General features: G+C 35.2%; 1 protein-coding gene across 1 annotated transcript in view; it reads right to left on the reverse strand.

The window, feature by feature from the left end:
- The window catches only part of LGALS3 (galectin 3), a 29,149-nt gene extending 15,306 nt beyond the window's left edge, over positions 1-13,843 (reverse strand). The window contains exons 1-3 of the mRNA XM_051978091.1: positions 13,657-13,843; positions 3,715-3,736; positions 2,693-3,064 (exon numbers count right to left, since the gene is read on the reverse strand). Coding sequence (XP_051834051.1) covers positions 2,693-3,064; positions 3,715-3,732 — 390 coding nt within the window. The 5' untranslated portion in view covers positions 3,733-3,736; positions 13,657-13,843. The remainder of the gene's footprint in view (positions 1-2,692; positions 3,065-3,714; positions 3,737-13,656) is intronic.
- Positions 13,844-14,554: the final 711 nt, after the last annotated feature.

Here is a 14,554-nt window from a genome sequence, read left to right on the forward strand (position 1 = left end):
AAGTATACTATCTATCTCTGACTGAGAGGTGATCAGACTCAAAGCACAAAATGAGACAAATTTTCAGGTATGGTAAATGTGGGAATTTTTTTTCCCCTTACATTTGTTATAAAAGTTTTTGGATTTATTTTATTTTTTAATTAGAGGGGGAGAGTTGGAAAGGAGAAGGAAATCTGTTGATGGAGTGGCCAAGAGAAGAAAATAGTAAAAAATTAAAGAGGAAAAAGGTTGTTGAAACATTTTTTAACGCACAAAAGAAAGCAGAAGGAAATACAAACATTTGGGATAACTTTGAAAATTACAGGTTGAATTTCTTTTGAACTTAAAAGAAAGAGCAAACTATATCTAATGAAGCATTGTTGATTTCATTTACAAGGTTTTTTTTGGATTTTCTTATGTTCTACTATATATATGAAATGCTTATTTTATTTGGTGGGGTTTTTTTAAATATAGTATTAGAGATGCGGCTCCATCAATTAACCTATTCTACTTCAAAGTAATTATTTTTGTTAGGTAATATTTATTGATTGAATCAATAAGAACTGAGTATCAACAGGGACTATGATGTGAGAAATTTAATCACACCTTGGGGAACTTGTATAAAAAGCTGGATCTCAAAGACAAAGAAATTCTGAGTGTCTGGAAGTAGAGGAGTGGGGTCACACAAATCTTTAAAAAATCAGCAGTACAGTGCCATTTATGTAAGAGGGGGAAAATGATAGTATTGAGCTATTATAGAGAAAAGAGAGAGCAAGAAAAGTCCTCAGACCTACAAGCATCTTGGAACAGAAGATTCAGGTTGATACTACCAATTATACCCACTCACTCAAGGGCTAAGATAAGTTCCAAGAAAAAAAGTATTGCTTTTCCTCTAATAACTGTTTATTCACAGACTCTACAATATAATCTATTGCATTTTTCTGTTTCTGGCTATCTGAATTTTTCCTCAACTGCAGTGGTCAGGAGTTAACTTGCAATAGATATAAATTTAAATTAAGGCAGAGAGACATAGCTCAGCTTAAACGTCAGGAATTTTCCAAACTAAGGACTCAGACTGATTGTGATTACTCTTATAGCTATTCATCTGAAATAAACTATCTAAAGTCACAGAGAAGGGGACCATGTGTATGTTAAGGGCCATTATATAATCCCTAAGACTTTTTAAAAAGTTAATTATAAGATTTTGCAACAGAATTTAAAATATACACTTATTTTTAAAAGCTATCAAAATAATTCAGGTGAAAGGACCTAAATTAAGTTCATGGCTCTATAAGTGGAGAAAAGGAGATAAATATGAGATTTATGTGGTGATAGAAATGACAAGATATGACAACTGGTAAAGATTAGAGCAGTTTTACAGGCCAAGAGATAATGATAATTCACATTTATATAGTTCTTGAAGGTTTACAAAGCACTTCTCTCACCACCAGCTGCCCATTACCTTACAAGGAAGATCACATGTATTGTTAACCCCCTTTTCTAAATGAAGACAATATGCATCTGATATGTATCAACTCATTCTTCCCTTATAAAATTTATAAGAAACCAACATTCTTTACTATGGGATTGGTATGAACTATTATCACTCCTAGACAATTCAATTTGATAAATGCAGTCCTACATTATTATGCTTGTTTATGTTTATCAATTTCAGAGTACTGTGTACTGAAACAAAATTTAAATAAAACAGTTTTAAATCTGTTAGGGAGAGGGAGTAATCTCAAAATACACACATAGATCACTATAATATAAAGTACTATTTAAGTCCTTAAGAGTAATATGAAAAAGTATTATGTGATATTTTGGGAGAAAAGACCTTATTGAATATAGTAAATAGTGTTCATTAAGGCTACAATAGTTATCCTGTTCTGGTCTTCCAAATATTCCAATGGTGACTTTCACCACAGATTATTTGACTTGTAAAACCAAAGAAGGAAATAGAATATCATATTATAATTTTGGCTACAGAGTAAGTCAGATATTGGTCTATGTACCTTTCTTGAAAGAGAATATAAACAAGAAAGGCAATGTGTTGTAGGGAATTTAGAGCTGACCTCAAAACCAGAAGACCTGGTTTTCGAGTCCCACTTCTAACCACATCCTAGCTATGTGACCCTGGTCAAGTCACTTTATTTCTTTGTGTTCTAAGTGACTCCTTAAGACCATTAAATTGCAGAAAGGGTGCTGATCTGCATTGGTAAAGAAAGGTTTCTTATGGAGAAAATTCCTTATATTAATCTAATAGCTATTTCTAAAGATATGAGAAAAAAAGTGCTAAAAGAAACTGCTTAGTAATTTGGTGGCTTCCAGGCATATGGTTAGACATTGAAGATTTTGGAAAATCTTGTTCAGGATTTTTTTTTCTTTTTGCTGAGGCAATTAGGCTTAAGTGAGCTGCCCAGGGTCACACAGCTAGGAAGTGTTAAGTGTCTGAGACCAAATTTGAACTCAGGTCCTCCTGATTCCAGGGCTGGTGCTCTATCCACTGCGTCACCTAGCTGCTTTCAGTATTTTTTATAATATAAATAAATTAGCCACTTTTTCTGTATTTGCAAAACTGAAACAGAGCTGGTTTTCTACAAAAGCATCAAAAAATGATAGTTCTGTTTGTTCTGGACTACAACTTTGCCTTTTCATTGATTTTGTGAAATTAATAATAAGCCAGAGATGTAATTATTCAGTTTGAGCTTACCAGTGGGCTTCCAACGGGAGATGTTGGTCCACTGGGGGTACTCATGGGCCCTGAAGGTGGATAAGCTCCATGAGCACTAGGCTGTCCTGGAGCTGGATAGGCCCCAGGTGCCACTGGTCCAGGATAGGCCCCAGGCACTGCTGGTCCAATATAGGCCCCAGGTGCTCCTGCACCAGGGTAGGCCCCAGGTACCCCTGTACTAGGGTAGGCTCCAGGTGCCCCTGCACCAGGGTAGGCCCCAGGTACCCCTGCACCAGGATAGGCCCCAGGATATCCTGGGTATGCCCCTGTACCAGGGGATTGATTTCCCCAAGGACCTTGTGGCCAACCTTGTGGGTTTTGGTTTCCAGACCCAGATAAGGCATCATTAAGCTAAAAGAGAGAAGAAAACAATCATAAGAATGAAAACAGTTCTCATACATTTTAAAAATAAAATCAAGGGAAGCAAAAAAATGGAAACAACAATTTCTGATCTAAAAAATAGAACAAGCAATGACGAAAAATAAAATGAATGCCTATGAACTTTATTGCTTACTGTTTTAACTGTTCTAACATTTTAGCTGCTCTTTGCTCAGAAGGTTTAAATTATTTGCTTTCTGGATTGTGTCTTTTATCATACATATTATTATTTCCCATTGCTGCAAATAATTCAGAATTACTTTTAGTTACTCTATAAAAGAATTTTTAATTGTGAGCTTAAAACTTTAAAATGTCATTGTCAGAAAATATCAAAAATTGGTATTGCTAGGCTTCAATTCAACTCTATACTGCCCAGAATATTGCTCCATTTCAGCCAAGGAGTTAGGGTTACTATTAATGACACATGGATCTCTTTATCTAATTTGTGTTTTCTGACTCAGTGGCTAAAAAAACAAAACAAAACATCAATTGGAACTAACAGACCTTCTTAACAAAAAATCAAAATCATTGGGAAGGTAATTAAAAGGGTAGATAGTTATAAAAATGTGTCATGGTTAGTAGTACATATTATAGGAATAAAAATATAGGAATGAAAGACTTACAGAAAATCCATCAGCCATTTTCCTAAAAATGAAAACAGAAAAAGTCCATCATTGTCTATTCTTAAAATCCCATTTACAAAAAGAGAAATCTTATATTTATGAAATTTTGCTTTTATACCACTTGCCATTTAGGATAGTTTGTCTTAATCTAAGGGCTAACTTAAGCACAGTAGATAGAACATTAGACTAGAGTCAGGAACATTCATCTTCCTGAATTCAAATCTGGCCTCAGACACTGTGTTTTCAGACCTGTGTTTTCTTAAACAAGTCACTTAACCCTATTTACCTCAGTTTACTCATTTTAAAGGGAGCTGGAGAAGAAAAATGGTGAAATCCCAAATGAGATCACAAAGAATTGGCCCTGACTGAAATGCATGAATAACAATAAGCTTAAATTTATGAATATCATGAAACATACAGAATTCTTGTTTTCCTTTATTTTTCATTCAACCAACATTACTCTTCTAATTTTTTATAACTACTTGTTCCTACTAGGAGATAAAGTCTGAAGTCAGCCTTTGACATGGTTAATAACCCTCTCTTTCTTTTTGATACTTAGTTCTCACCAGTTTTTCAGGACATCACTGTTTCTTGGTTTTCCTTCTCAGACGGTTCCTTCTCAGTGTCCTTTGCTGGATCTTCATCTAGACCATGCCCTCTAACTAAAGATGTCCCTCAGGGTTCTGTCCTGGGTCCTCATCTTTTCTCCCTCTATATTACTTCTACTAATGATCTAATCAAGTCCTGGTCAATTTAATTACCATTTCAATAAAAACTATTCTCAAATCTACTTATAATATTCTAAACTCTCTGCTGACCTCCAATTTTATATGTTCCACTGCCTTTCAGACATTTCAAATTGGATATCAAGGAAACCAAACAGTATGCTCTCCACTAAACTCTCTTCACCTCTTACCTGCCCAGTTACTATAGAGGACAATATCATTTTCCCTCCCTCAGATTTTCAATCTACCTGTCATCCTTTATTCCTCATTATGTCTCACCCTTCACATACAAGCTATTACCAAGACCCACCAATTTCACATTTGTAACATCGCTTGAATATCCCCTCTTCTCTCTTGTGATACCACCAGCACTCTGGTGTAGGCGTTCCTTACCTCATGCCTGGACTATTGTAATAGCCTGCTATTAAGTCAGCCTACTTCAAGATTTTTCCTTCTCCTTTCCATATTTTATTTAGCCACCAAAATGATAGTTCTAAAGCATAAGTCCAATCATGTCACCTCCTTAATTCAGTAAACTCCAGGCACAAACTCCAGTGATATTGGCCTTGAAGAGGATTTTTTGACTTTTTTTTTTGTATCCCCAGTGCCCAGCACATAGTTAATATGTTAGTTTTTTATTATTATTGTTATTATTATTATATTCTTTGACTTAGCTATTACCACTACCATGATTACATACCCAAAGAGGGAAAAAAAGATAAGGGTTCATTTGTATAAAAAATATTTATATTATCATTTTTGTTATTTTTGTTGTAGTAGAGAATTGGAAACAAAGTAGATGCCCATCATTTGGGGAACAGCTAGAGAATACAAATATAATGAAAGTAAAAAATGATAAAGGGGAAAGATATGTGGAAACTTGGGAAGACTATGTTTGAACTGATGGAGGATTAAGTTACCAAAAGAATAATTTATGGATTAACTATAATAATGTAAGGGATTTCAAGAGATTTAAGAACTCTGATCGATGCAATGATCATTCATTAGAATCACTAGCTCACTAGAAGATTCATGATGAAGTATGTTTCACATCTCTTGGAAGGGAGGTGAACTAAACATATTTTCAGATATGGGAAATACATTAATGCGTTTAATTGTATTTTTTACAAGAGAGGACTTTGACTTTATAGGACTAGGTGAGTAGTGCTAATCATAGAAAACAACAAAAAAAGGCCTTGTCATCATACAGGCTCTTCTAACAGACTAATTTACATTTTCTTTTCTAGATTTCTCTGGAATCTTTTGTTTGTATTTCAAAGTTCCTACCGAGCTCTAGTCATTCATCAGAAATGCTTGAGGATCCTCTAATCCATTAAAGATGTCTCTGAAGTATATATCTCTACTCCCTAATCAGTGTTTTCTCCTGGTCACATAACTTCTTTGCACAGCCATATGGTTAATCTTTAGAGAGGAGGGAGAAATTCCTTCTCCCACTCTGGAAGTCTTCTCCATAGACCAAGCTCCTGGTCTGTATTCTCTTGAATTGCCAAAATCAGTCCAGGCCTTAACCTCTTTAAAGCCCAATCAAGCCAATCTGGTTCCAATTTGTTCAGCTTTTGCTCATCCCAATAAGCTCAAAAATGTTTAAAATTCAATAAAGTTGTTACCAATTATTAATATATTAATACTCATTGCCCTATTTTCTATTCATTGCTTTCTATGACTTTTATCAAATCAACACTCCTATCCTTTATAGAAGGAAATGCTGGATAGGAGAAGAAAAAAGAAAACCTTTAGATCCTGACTTATTTGAATAACAAATCCCATATAAATGGTGAGATGTATTTAAGGTCACACTATTTAAAGTTATAATTATGTTGTGGTTGTCAGTCATTTCTGATTCTCTTTGTGACTCCATTTGGGGTTTTCTTGGAGAGATATCGGAATGGTTTTCCCTTTCCTTCTCCAACTCATTTTATAAATGAAGAAACTGAGGCAAACAAGGGTGACACAGGCAGTAAGTGTCTGAGACCAAATCTAAACACAGGTCTTCCTGACTTTCAGACCTTTGGCACTTTAACTGCCCTAGCTGCATCTACTCTATTTTCCTCCAAAATATACCCTGCCCCCTTCAAACAACACAGACACCAGAGCTGTAGATCTAAGTGTAACGTGACTAAATGAATTTGGCAATCCTTGCCCACAGCCATATTTTAGAGTTGTTAATCTGGGTATTGACCATTCTGTGTATGTGAATAAAATAAAAAATATCTTCAAGGTCACTTTTGAGAGTTAGGAAAATTTATATTGTTAATAATAAAATTATCTCATTAGTTGAGTTCTTATGGATACATAAATCAAACAATAATAATAAAGTTAGGTACCATTATGATTTGAACTTTAATAACAAAAATATGTCTAAATTTAGTACTTATTCTCTTTATATCATCCATACTCAGCATAATCACAACTTGATCAAATGAAATAAAGAAAATAAAAATAGATGAACATATGTTTCCTCTATCCTTTTACTAAAGGTCTGAGGGTTTTCTTTAATGATATATGAAACAGAACTATGAAAAGAGTAACTACACTTTGATCTTGTCTCAAAGTATCATACTATATCAGGATTTAAAATTCATTTACATATTTCTGGAGATTATTCTTCTGTACCTAGGCTCAAAGCTTTAGAACTGGAGAATCATCAGTTAGTTCAGTCTCCTCATTTTACAGTAGAAGAAACTGAGACACAGGGAAATTAAGTGACTTGTCCAAGGATACATAAATAGAAATAAATTGTCAGATCTTAGCAACTACAAATGTTTTAAAAGTAAACAAACCGAAGATAAAATGTTAATATTCATGTCTCTTAGTAAAACAGATGACTCAGATGTTGACTCAGAAAATGTCATTTTGCATAGTCACTATGCAAATTAAAGCCACATTTTAACCAAGGGAATTTAAATTACTCTGTTGTTTTGTTGACCTCTGAATTTCATATTTCTTTTAGGATAAAGTTTCTCAGCTTATTTTAGATCCAAATCATGGTGAAAAACTTCAGAACTTTTCTAGAAATCTTACACTAAGTTAAAGCAGATATATTTCCACTTGCCTACCATATTTCTATATCTATCTTTTTCAGAAGAGTGCTTTACGCCTAAAGAGCTAATCAAAACAAAATGCTAAAAGTTCCTCATTCCACAGACATTATGAAATAAAGGGGAAAGATACTTTCATTTGAAGTAAGAACACTTGAGTTTCAACTCTAGCTATTTGTTTGAAGACTAACAAATTTGTTTGAAGTCAAACAAATAACTTCACTTTTTGGAGTTTTATTTTCCTTGTAAAATTAGAAGGTTGGATGGAATCCAAAGGTATCTTCCACTCTAAGATCTTATGATCCTAGACATTATCCATATAAGAATTTTTTCTTTTTTTTAGGTCTGGAACCTAGCAATGAAACCATAAAGTCAGCAAAGTAATATCATTAAGAAATCACATGATAAATCTGTGATTTTCAGATAAAGAAAAGCAAACATGAGTCAAGACTCAGAAATCTTTCATTTTAATAAACTCAACTGTCAGGTTTACCCCTTTAATAATAAACACCTCTCTATAGTACAGTGCAAGCCTTTGCCTGCCCAGCAATTAATATTATAATCCTACTCTTCATTTCTCATCCAATTAGCTTTGTTCCCAAGAATATTTTTGCAACTTCAGTCCTTAAAGAAACCTCCCTATTTTTTATAAAATGTTGTCAGAATATTCCCTTAAATGTATTTTCCCAGAAACCCAGTGCCTTACTCTACTACTACTCTTACCAAATAGCTTTGAAATTCTGGGTCACAATAGAGATGTTTCTACTTCATTGTACTTGGTGAAACAAAGTTTCTCAAAGAAAGTACAAAGTAAGAAATTGGGAAAAAATTTAGATGAAATAACTAACTCCCTTTGACTCTATATTTACAATCTAATAGGGAACTTGTGGTGCATATACAACTATGGTACCTAATATGAACAAAAGATATTACAGAATACAGAAAGAAATGTTAAAACTTTTTAAATATAAAAAATTTATTAAAAGTAATTAATAGTAAACCAGTTTATCTTCTTTTTCTCCTCTAGTAAGTGTATGTTATTGAGTGAAATGAAAGGAGGATTTGTTTTCCGTGTAGCTCAAAATTGCATTAGAATCTATGTAACAATTCTGCTTTTGGAAACTACTTAAAAGCCTAGGCACAAGGGAATACACTAACAAATAATTTCCAACAGCAAAAAAGATAATTTTAATACTACAAAAAATATGCCAAAAGAAAGCTGAAAAACTTTTGTACACTTTGATAGCCTTCTGTGGTGTTTTTCTTCTTTAACATAATATAAGATCGTTCTCTCTGGGAGCGAACAGATTTCTTGGGGAGGTTTTCTGGAGGCAGCCTTAGTTTCAGTTAAAGTAATAATCACTCCAAATGCAGCCAGGTGCTAAAAATTCAAATCTTTTATTGCTTCCTCCAAAAATAGCCCGGTTAGTTTTCTTGGTCTATCTCTCTGCTTGGTTCCAAGAGCTCCCTCCGAATGTCTCCAAATCCAAAGGTTTGTCCTTCAGCCTCCAGCTAGCCAGGTGAAAAATGGAATGAATCTTTCTTGCCTCTGAGAGAGGGCTTCTCTCTGAACTGACTTAACACTCCCCTCTTAATCTTTTCAGCTGAACTCCTTTGACTGGCTCCCTGAAGCTCTATTTATGCTCCTTCTCTGAGAGAGGGATTGTGGGATATGAGAGAGTGGGATTATGGGTTTCCTCCCAGAGTGTTCTCTGGCCCTAAGAGCTTCAAGGGAGGTGTGAATTCACAAAGTTACAAAGTTAACTTTGTGAATCTCCCATACTTGTAAACTCCAATGAGTACTTAAATACTTCTTGCTTATATGAGCTCTCTAAAGGTGTGAACACAAGCATTATTGTCTATCAGTTCTACTTAATACCTTGTTTCTTCTGACCCATAACATCTCCGTGTAGGATCAGATCAATCATACTGAACCATGCTAAATTAGATAATTATTGTCTCTATCAACTCTAATGACTTTACACTTTGTAAAGATTCTAACAGCCTTCAATGTATTTAGTAAATATGGTTTTTAATCCTTTAAAATTTTTTTTATCAAGTAGTCTTTTTTAAAATATGAAACAAATGCTGCTGTTTTCAAGATTTTAATTTCCCTAAGACTAAGGTTGTAGTTCTTCAATAACTTCCTTTTGAATTTAGTTTAAAATGCTGCCTTTTATAAAAAGCTTACTTCTATTATTGCTTTCAAATTACTGCAGCAATCTGCACTTTTTTTTTTCTATGCTACTAAAAGGTGGTAGCTGGATGATCTTGAGGAAATCACTTACCATTATTACCTCAATTCCTCAGCTGGAAAAGGAAATAGGACAACTACTCTGATATCAGTTCTACTTAACACCTTGTTTCTTCTGGCCCATAACATCTCCTTGTAGGATCAGATCAATCATACTGAACCATGCTAAATTAGATAATTATTGTCTCTATCAACTCTAATGACTTTACACTTTGTAAAGATTCTAACAGCCTTCAATGTATTTAGTAAATATGGTAGATATCAGAATATCTTTGCCAAGAAAACCCCAAATGAAGTCGCGAAAAATCAAACATGAGTGATATGATTGAATAGCAAAAGAAATTATGTAAATCAGTTCATTTGTTTCTTTCAGTGTGTATTCTCTTCTACATGTGTAAATATAACTAAAACAAAAAAAAGAACAAAATTTCAAAAATAGAATGGAGTGGTACTAAAATAAGGCAACTGGGATAATACTTTAATGAATTTTTTTTCCTTACAGTAGGCTCACACATTTTAGAGGGAGAGCAACATTGCAGGTCATAAAAGCCAGTTCCTTCATTTGATAAGAGAGAAAACAGACCTAGGTTCAATTGTACACAGAATAGTAACAACAGATGTGTGATGATCAACTCTGACAGACTTAGCTATTTTCGGCAATGCAGTGATCCAAGACAATTCCAATATACTTGAGATGGAAAATGCCATTCTCAACCAAAGACAGAATTATGAGGCCTATTTTTACTTTTTTTGTTTTTTTATTTTTTGTGAGTTTCCCTTTTATTCTGATTGTTTTTGCACAACATGACAAATATGGAAATATGTTTAGGATTGTATGTGTTTAATCTATATCAATAAATCTATATTTGCTGTCTTGGGAAGGGAATGATGGGGAAAGGAGGAAGAAAAAAAATTGGAACTCAAAACCTAACAAAAATGAATGTTGAAAATGTAATTGGAAAAAATAAAATTCTATTAAGTGAAAAAAAAAAAAAGATAGAAAGACTTAGGTTTAAATCTGCTTCAAACACTAGCCAAGCAACCCTGGGCAAATCTCTTAACCTTTTTCTCAGCCTCAGTTTCATCATCTGCATTACAGAGATAATAATGGCACCTAGATCACAGTGTTGTTGGGAGAATCAAATAAAGAGAATACATGTAAAGCACTCTATAAATGCTAGGTATTATTATTATTATTAGCTATTAAAACCCCCCTTCACATCGGAAAAAGTTTTACACATCTTCATGTCAGAAGGGCACAGAGGATGAATCCTTAATTTCATTAAAATATATGTCTTAAATTTTATTTCTAAGACCTAGGCATATGTCAAGCATTTTTGGAAAAGATCTGTGAAAGTATCCCTAACATAAATACTCTAAGGTGACTTCCTCCCCATCCACAGCTACTTTTCCTACAGCAGACTCTTCTTACTAGAACTTAGAAATTCTGGCCATGGTGCTGCTGTCACTAATACATTCAAAAATACGAAATATCTGTGAAGTTAATCAAAAGAACTTTTTGGCACAGCAACCAAATGACACTTTTAAATCTTTAGTCAATTTCTGAAGCTTAGATCATTCTTCACAATATGGGAAAAGCTAAGAATTCCATGAAAAGATAAACTTGTATCTTTAAAACTCTACAATTTGAGAAGGAAAGCAAATAAGCTGATTCCTGTTATGAAAAGGTTTATTTGAAATTTCCAGAGAACTAGTCAGAATTTCAAAAAGCAATCCTCCATCAGCCTTCTCTCTGCTTCCCTATTTTTGAATCACTAGAAGCTGTAGTATTGAAAAAAAAAAAGTTCTTATTTCCTTAAAACTTAAAAATGGGAAGTTATTTTATAGTTATTCCACAATATCTTGAATAGGAAACTGAATACTTTGAACATCTGTTCAAATGGATTGCTTTTTGGTGTGTATGGGGGAGGGAGATATTGAAAGGAGAAGGGAGAATGAAAAGGAATATACTCAGGTATAAAAATATTGTGAAGCAATAACTTAAGGTCCCATACTTAGGTATCTGGCTGGGGTATTGATATTTAGGAGCCACTAGCAGGTTTAAAGTTAGAGTTTAAATAAATGTTAAGAGTCTTATCACCTTTTCCAGAATCTATTTTCCAGAAGAAACTGAAGGCAATAAAGGTTAAATGTATCACTCAAGATCTCGCTGATATTTAAATCCAGGATCTCCGACTCAACACCCACAATCCTCTCCTCTTTCTCTTCTGCTAATTATTGTGCTCTCCTCATTCTCAGCATTTAACCCTTATTTCCCAATTTGGGAACATTTTTGAATTCTATCATTTAAGAAAGAAGCAACAATGTCTAGTGGAAAGAATACTAAGCTTGGAATGAAAGAGCTGGGAACAAATCCTACCTCTGACATTTACTTGCTAGACATTAGGCATTACATAAAACATCAGATAACTTTTCTATTGACTTACAGCTTGCTGAAAAGAAAAAAAAACACACATCCTTTACAAATTCATTTTAGAAACTGATGACTGAATAAAATCCTTCTGCCTCCTTTAAAAGCACCAAACCTAGCTTTCTGCCTCCTTCTAGTCAAAGTCTAAAGAGGCACCAACTCCATCCTCCTTTCACAGGGTAATACTAAACTTATGTTCTCAAGGATCTATGGAACTATAACTTTTTGTATATTTTTTTTGGGGGGGCTGCCTTGTTGATGATGGGCCTAGTATGCATAAATTCTGAGAATTGTAGATTTAGAAATGACAAGGGTTCAGTGAGTCTAATATCCCCCTAGCTGTGTGACCCTGTTTACCTCAGTTTCCTCAACTATAAAATGGGGACCACATCAGAACCTATGTTCAAGGGTTGTAGTGAGGATCAAATAAGATATTTCTAAAACATTTTTGCATAGTGCCTAGCATATAGTAGAATGCTTAATAAATGCTTGTTCCCTTCTTCCCTCCCCTCTTTTTTCTTATGAGAAAGCTGAGATCCAGAAAACTAAGTGCCTTGCCCAAGTTTCCACAAGCAGTAGAAGAGACAGAATTTGAACCCACATCCTGCAACTTCAAGTTTAGTGCTCTTTCTACTGTCATTTCTGCTTCTCAAGTTAGCCGAATCTTCTGATAAGCTAATTCTGATAAAACTCACAATAAAAATTATATGAATCCTTTCCCCCACCGCCAAGTTTGAAAAGCAGTTTCACAGTTGAGATTTTACTGTATGTTACTAGACAGGTATGACCCGGGACTCTTTTTTAAGCATTATATTTAAGTATTTAAGCATTATTATCCTAATTGAACTTTTCTGTCCTTCCGTAGAGGGGAAAGAGGGGAGAGGAAGCGGAATCCTGCAGTCTTCTTTAGGCTACAATTGGATGATTTTTACTTTTTAAGTGTCGGAGGAGTAGCATAAGCTAGATTACACATGGGCATTTTCGATAACGAGAGGGGTAGGGTGCAGGGGACTGTTTCACTCAGGTGAAGAGTAGCGGGACTCCACAAAGGCTCTGCCCCAGGGCGTGTCCCGGTCTCGGACACGTCCTTCAGGCCAGCGCCCATAAAGACCTCCACCCTCCACCTCTGGAATTTTAACTGCAACGGAATCAGTGATTTTCTCAACAGTCTCCAGACAATTAAGTGAGTCCTTGAGGCAATCACCTTAAAAAACATCCCTCACTAGAGACAGTGAAAACTTTTCCCTACATTAGCCTCACCACTTCGTGCTAGCAAGGCGCTCCCGGACCCTGTCGCCTGTCTATATCTCTCCTCTAACTCAGTCTCTGCCTAGCGATTCCCCAGCGAGCTCCCTCCCAGAGACTACGGGGAAAACTGCATCTTAGCCAACTCCTCGAAAATTTGCGTTCTATGAGCTTTTTGAAGTGTCCTGCTCCCGTTCCAACCTATACCCTCTGCGCTCCCCTGCTTACCTGATGTGGCGACTTTTGTCCTTTTCCTGGAGAGCTGGAGAGCTGGAGCGGTCACTTCCGAGGACTAGACCAGTTTCAGCTACGCAGTTCAAATAGAATCAACCTCACCATCTAAACACCGCCCTGCCAGCCTCGGAAGCAGGAGTGGGCAGGGCGGTCCTGGGTGTGGACCCGGCCTTTGAGCACAAAGGATTTGGTAGTTCAGTAAAGTACAAATCCAGAGGAACCTCCCTCCACCTCGCAATTCCACTTCTACGCTTCAGTAATTATCTGGGGAGGAAACATACGCCCAAGGCAGAGAGCCGCCCTTGGTAGTTTGGGGAAAGCTGTTGATTCAGTGTTCAACAGAGCAAAGTTAACGTGTGTTCCGTGCAGTACTAGACTCCCCAAGATTTAAAGCAACGTGGAAAGTTGAGGCCTACTCGAGAGAAAAACAAAATTTGGCATGCTTGTGTTTTCTTCCCTTAAAAGTATTCAGAAAACTACATATCTTCCCATTCATTTTTGGAGCTTTTAGAGACTGAAGTGATACTTTGGCTTGAGGGGGTCTCTGTCCAACGGTCTTAGTCATGGGAAATGTTTGTGATGTCCCAATTTCCTTTCTTCATATAATTTCAGAATTGGTTAGGCAATAACACCCAGAAAAGAATAGTTATATCGGCCCCTAGAGCTCTGAATATGTTAGCAAGGAAGAGAGTTGTATAAATAACCTTGGGACTTCCAGAAAAGAGACAAATTTTTAGTTTCCTTATGTATACATTTAAAAAGACTTTATAGTTGTTATGAAATATTTGTAGTAATATATGAGTGCATTTTCTTTGTGACAGCGCAAGATGAAGTTACAAAAACTCCTGGAAAAACTGAAAGGCAATCTGGTATAAATTAGGTTAAGACTAAT

This window comes from Antechinus flavipes, chromosome 2, assembly GCF_016432865.1.
Source record: "Antechinus flavipes isolate AdamAnt ecotype Samford, QLD, Australia chromosome 2, AdamAnt_v2, whole genome shotgun sequence".
NCBI lineage: Eukaryota > Metazoa > Chordata > Mammalia > Dasyuromorphia > Dasyuridae > Antechinus > Antechinus flavipes.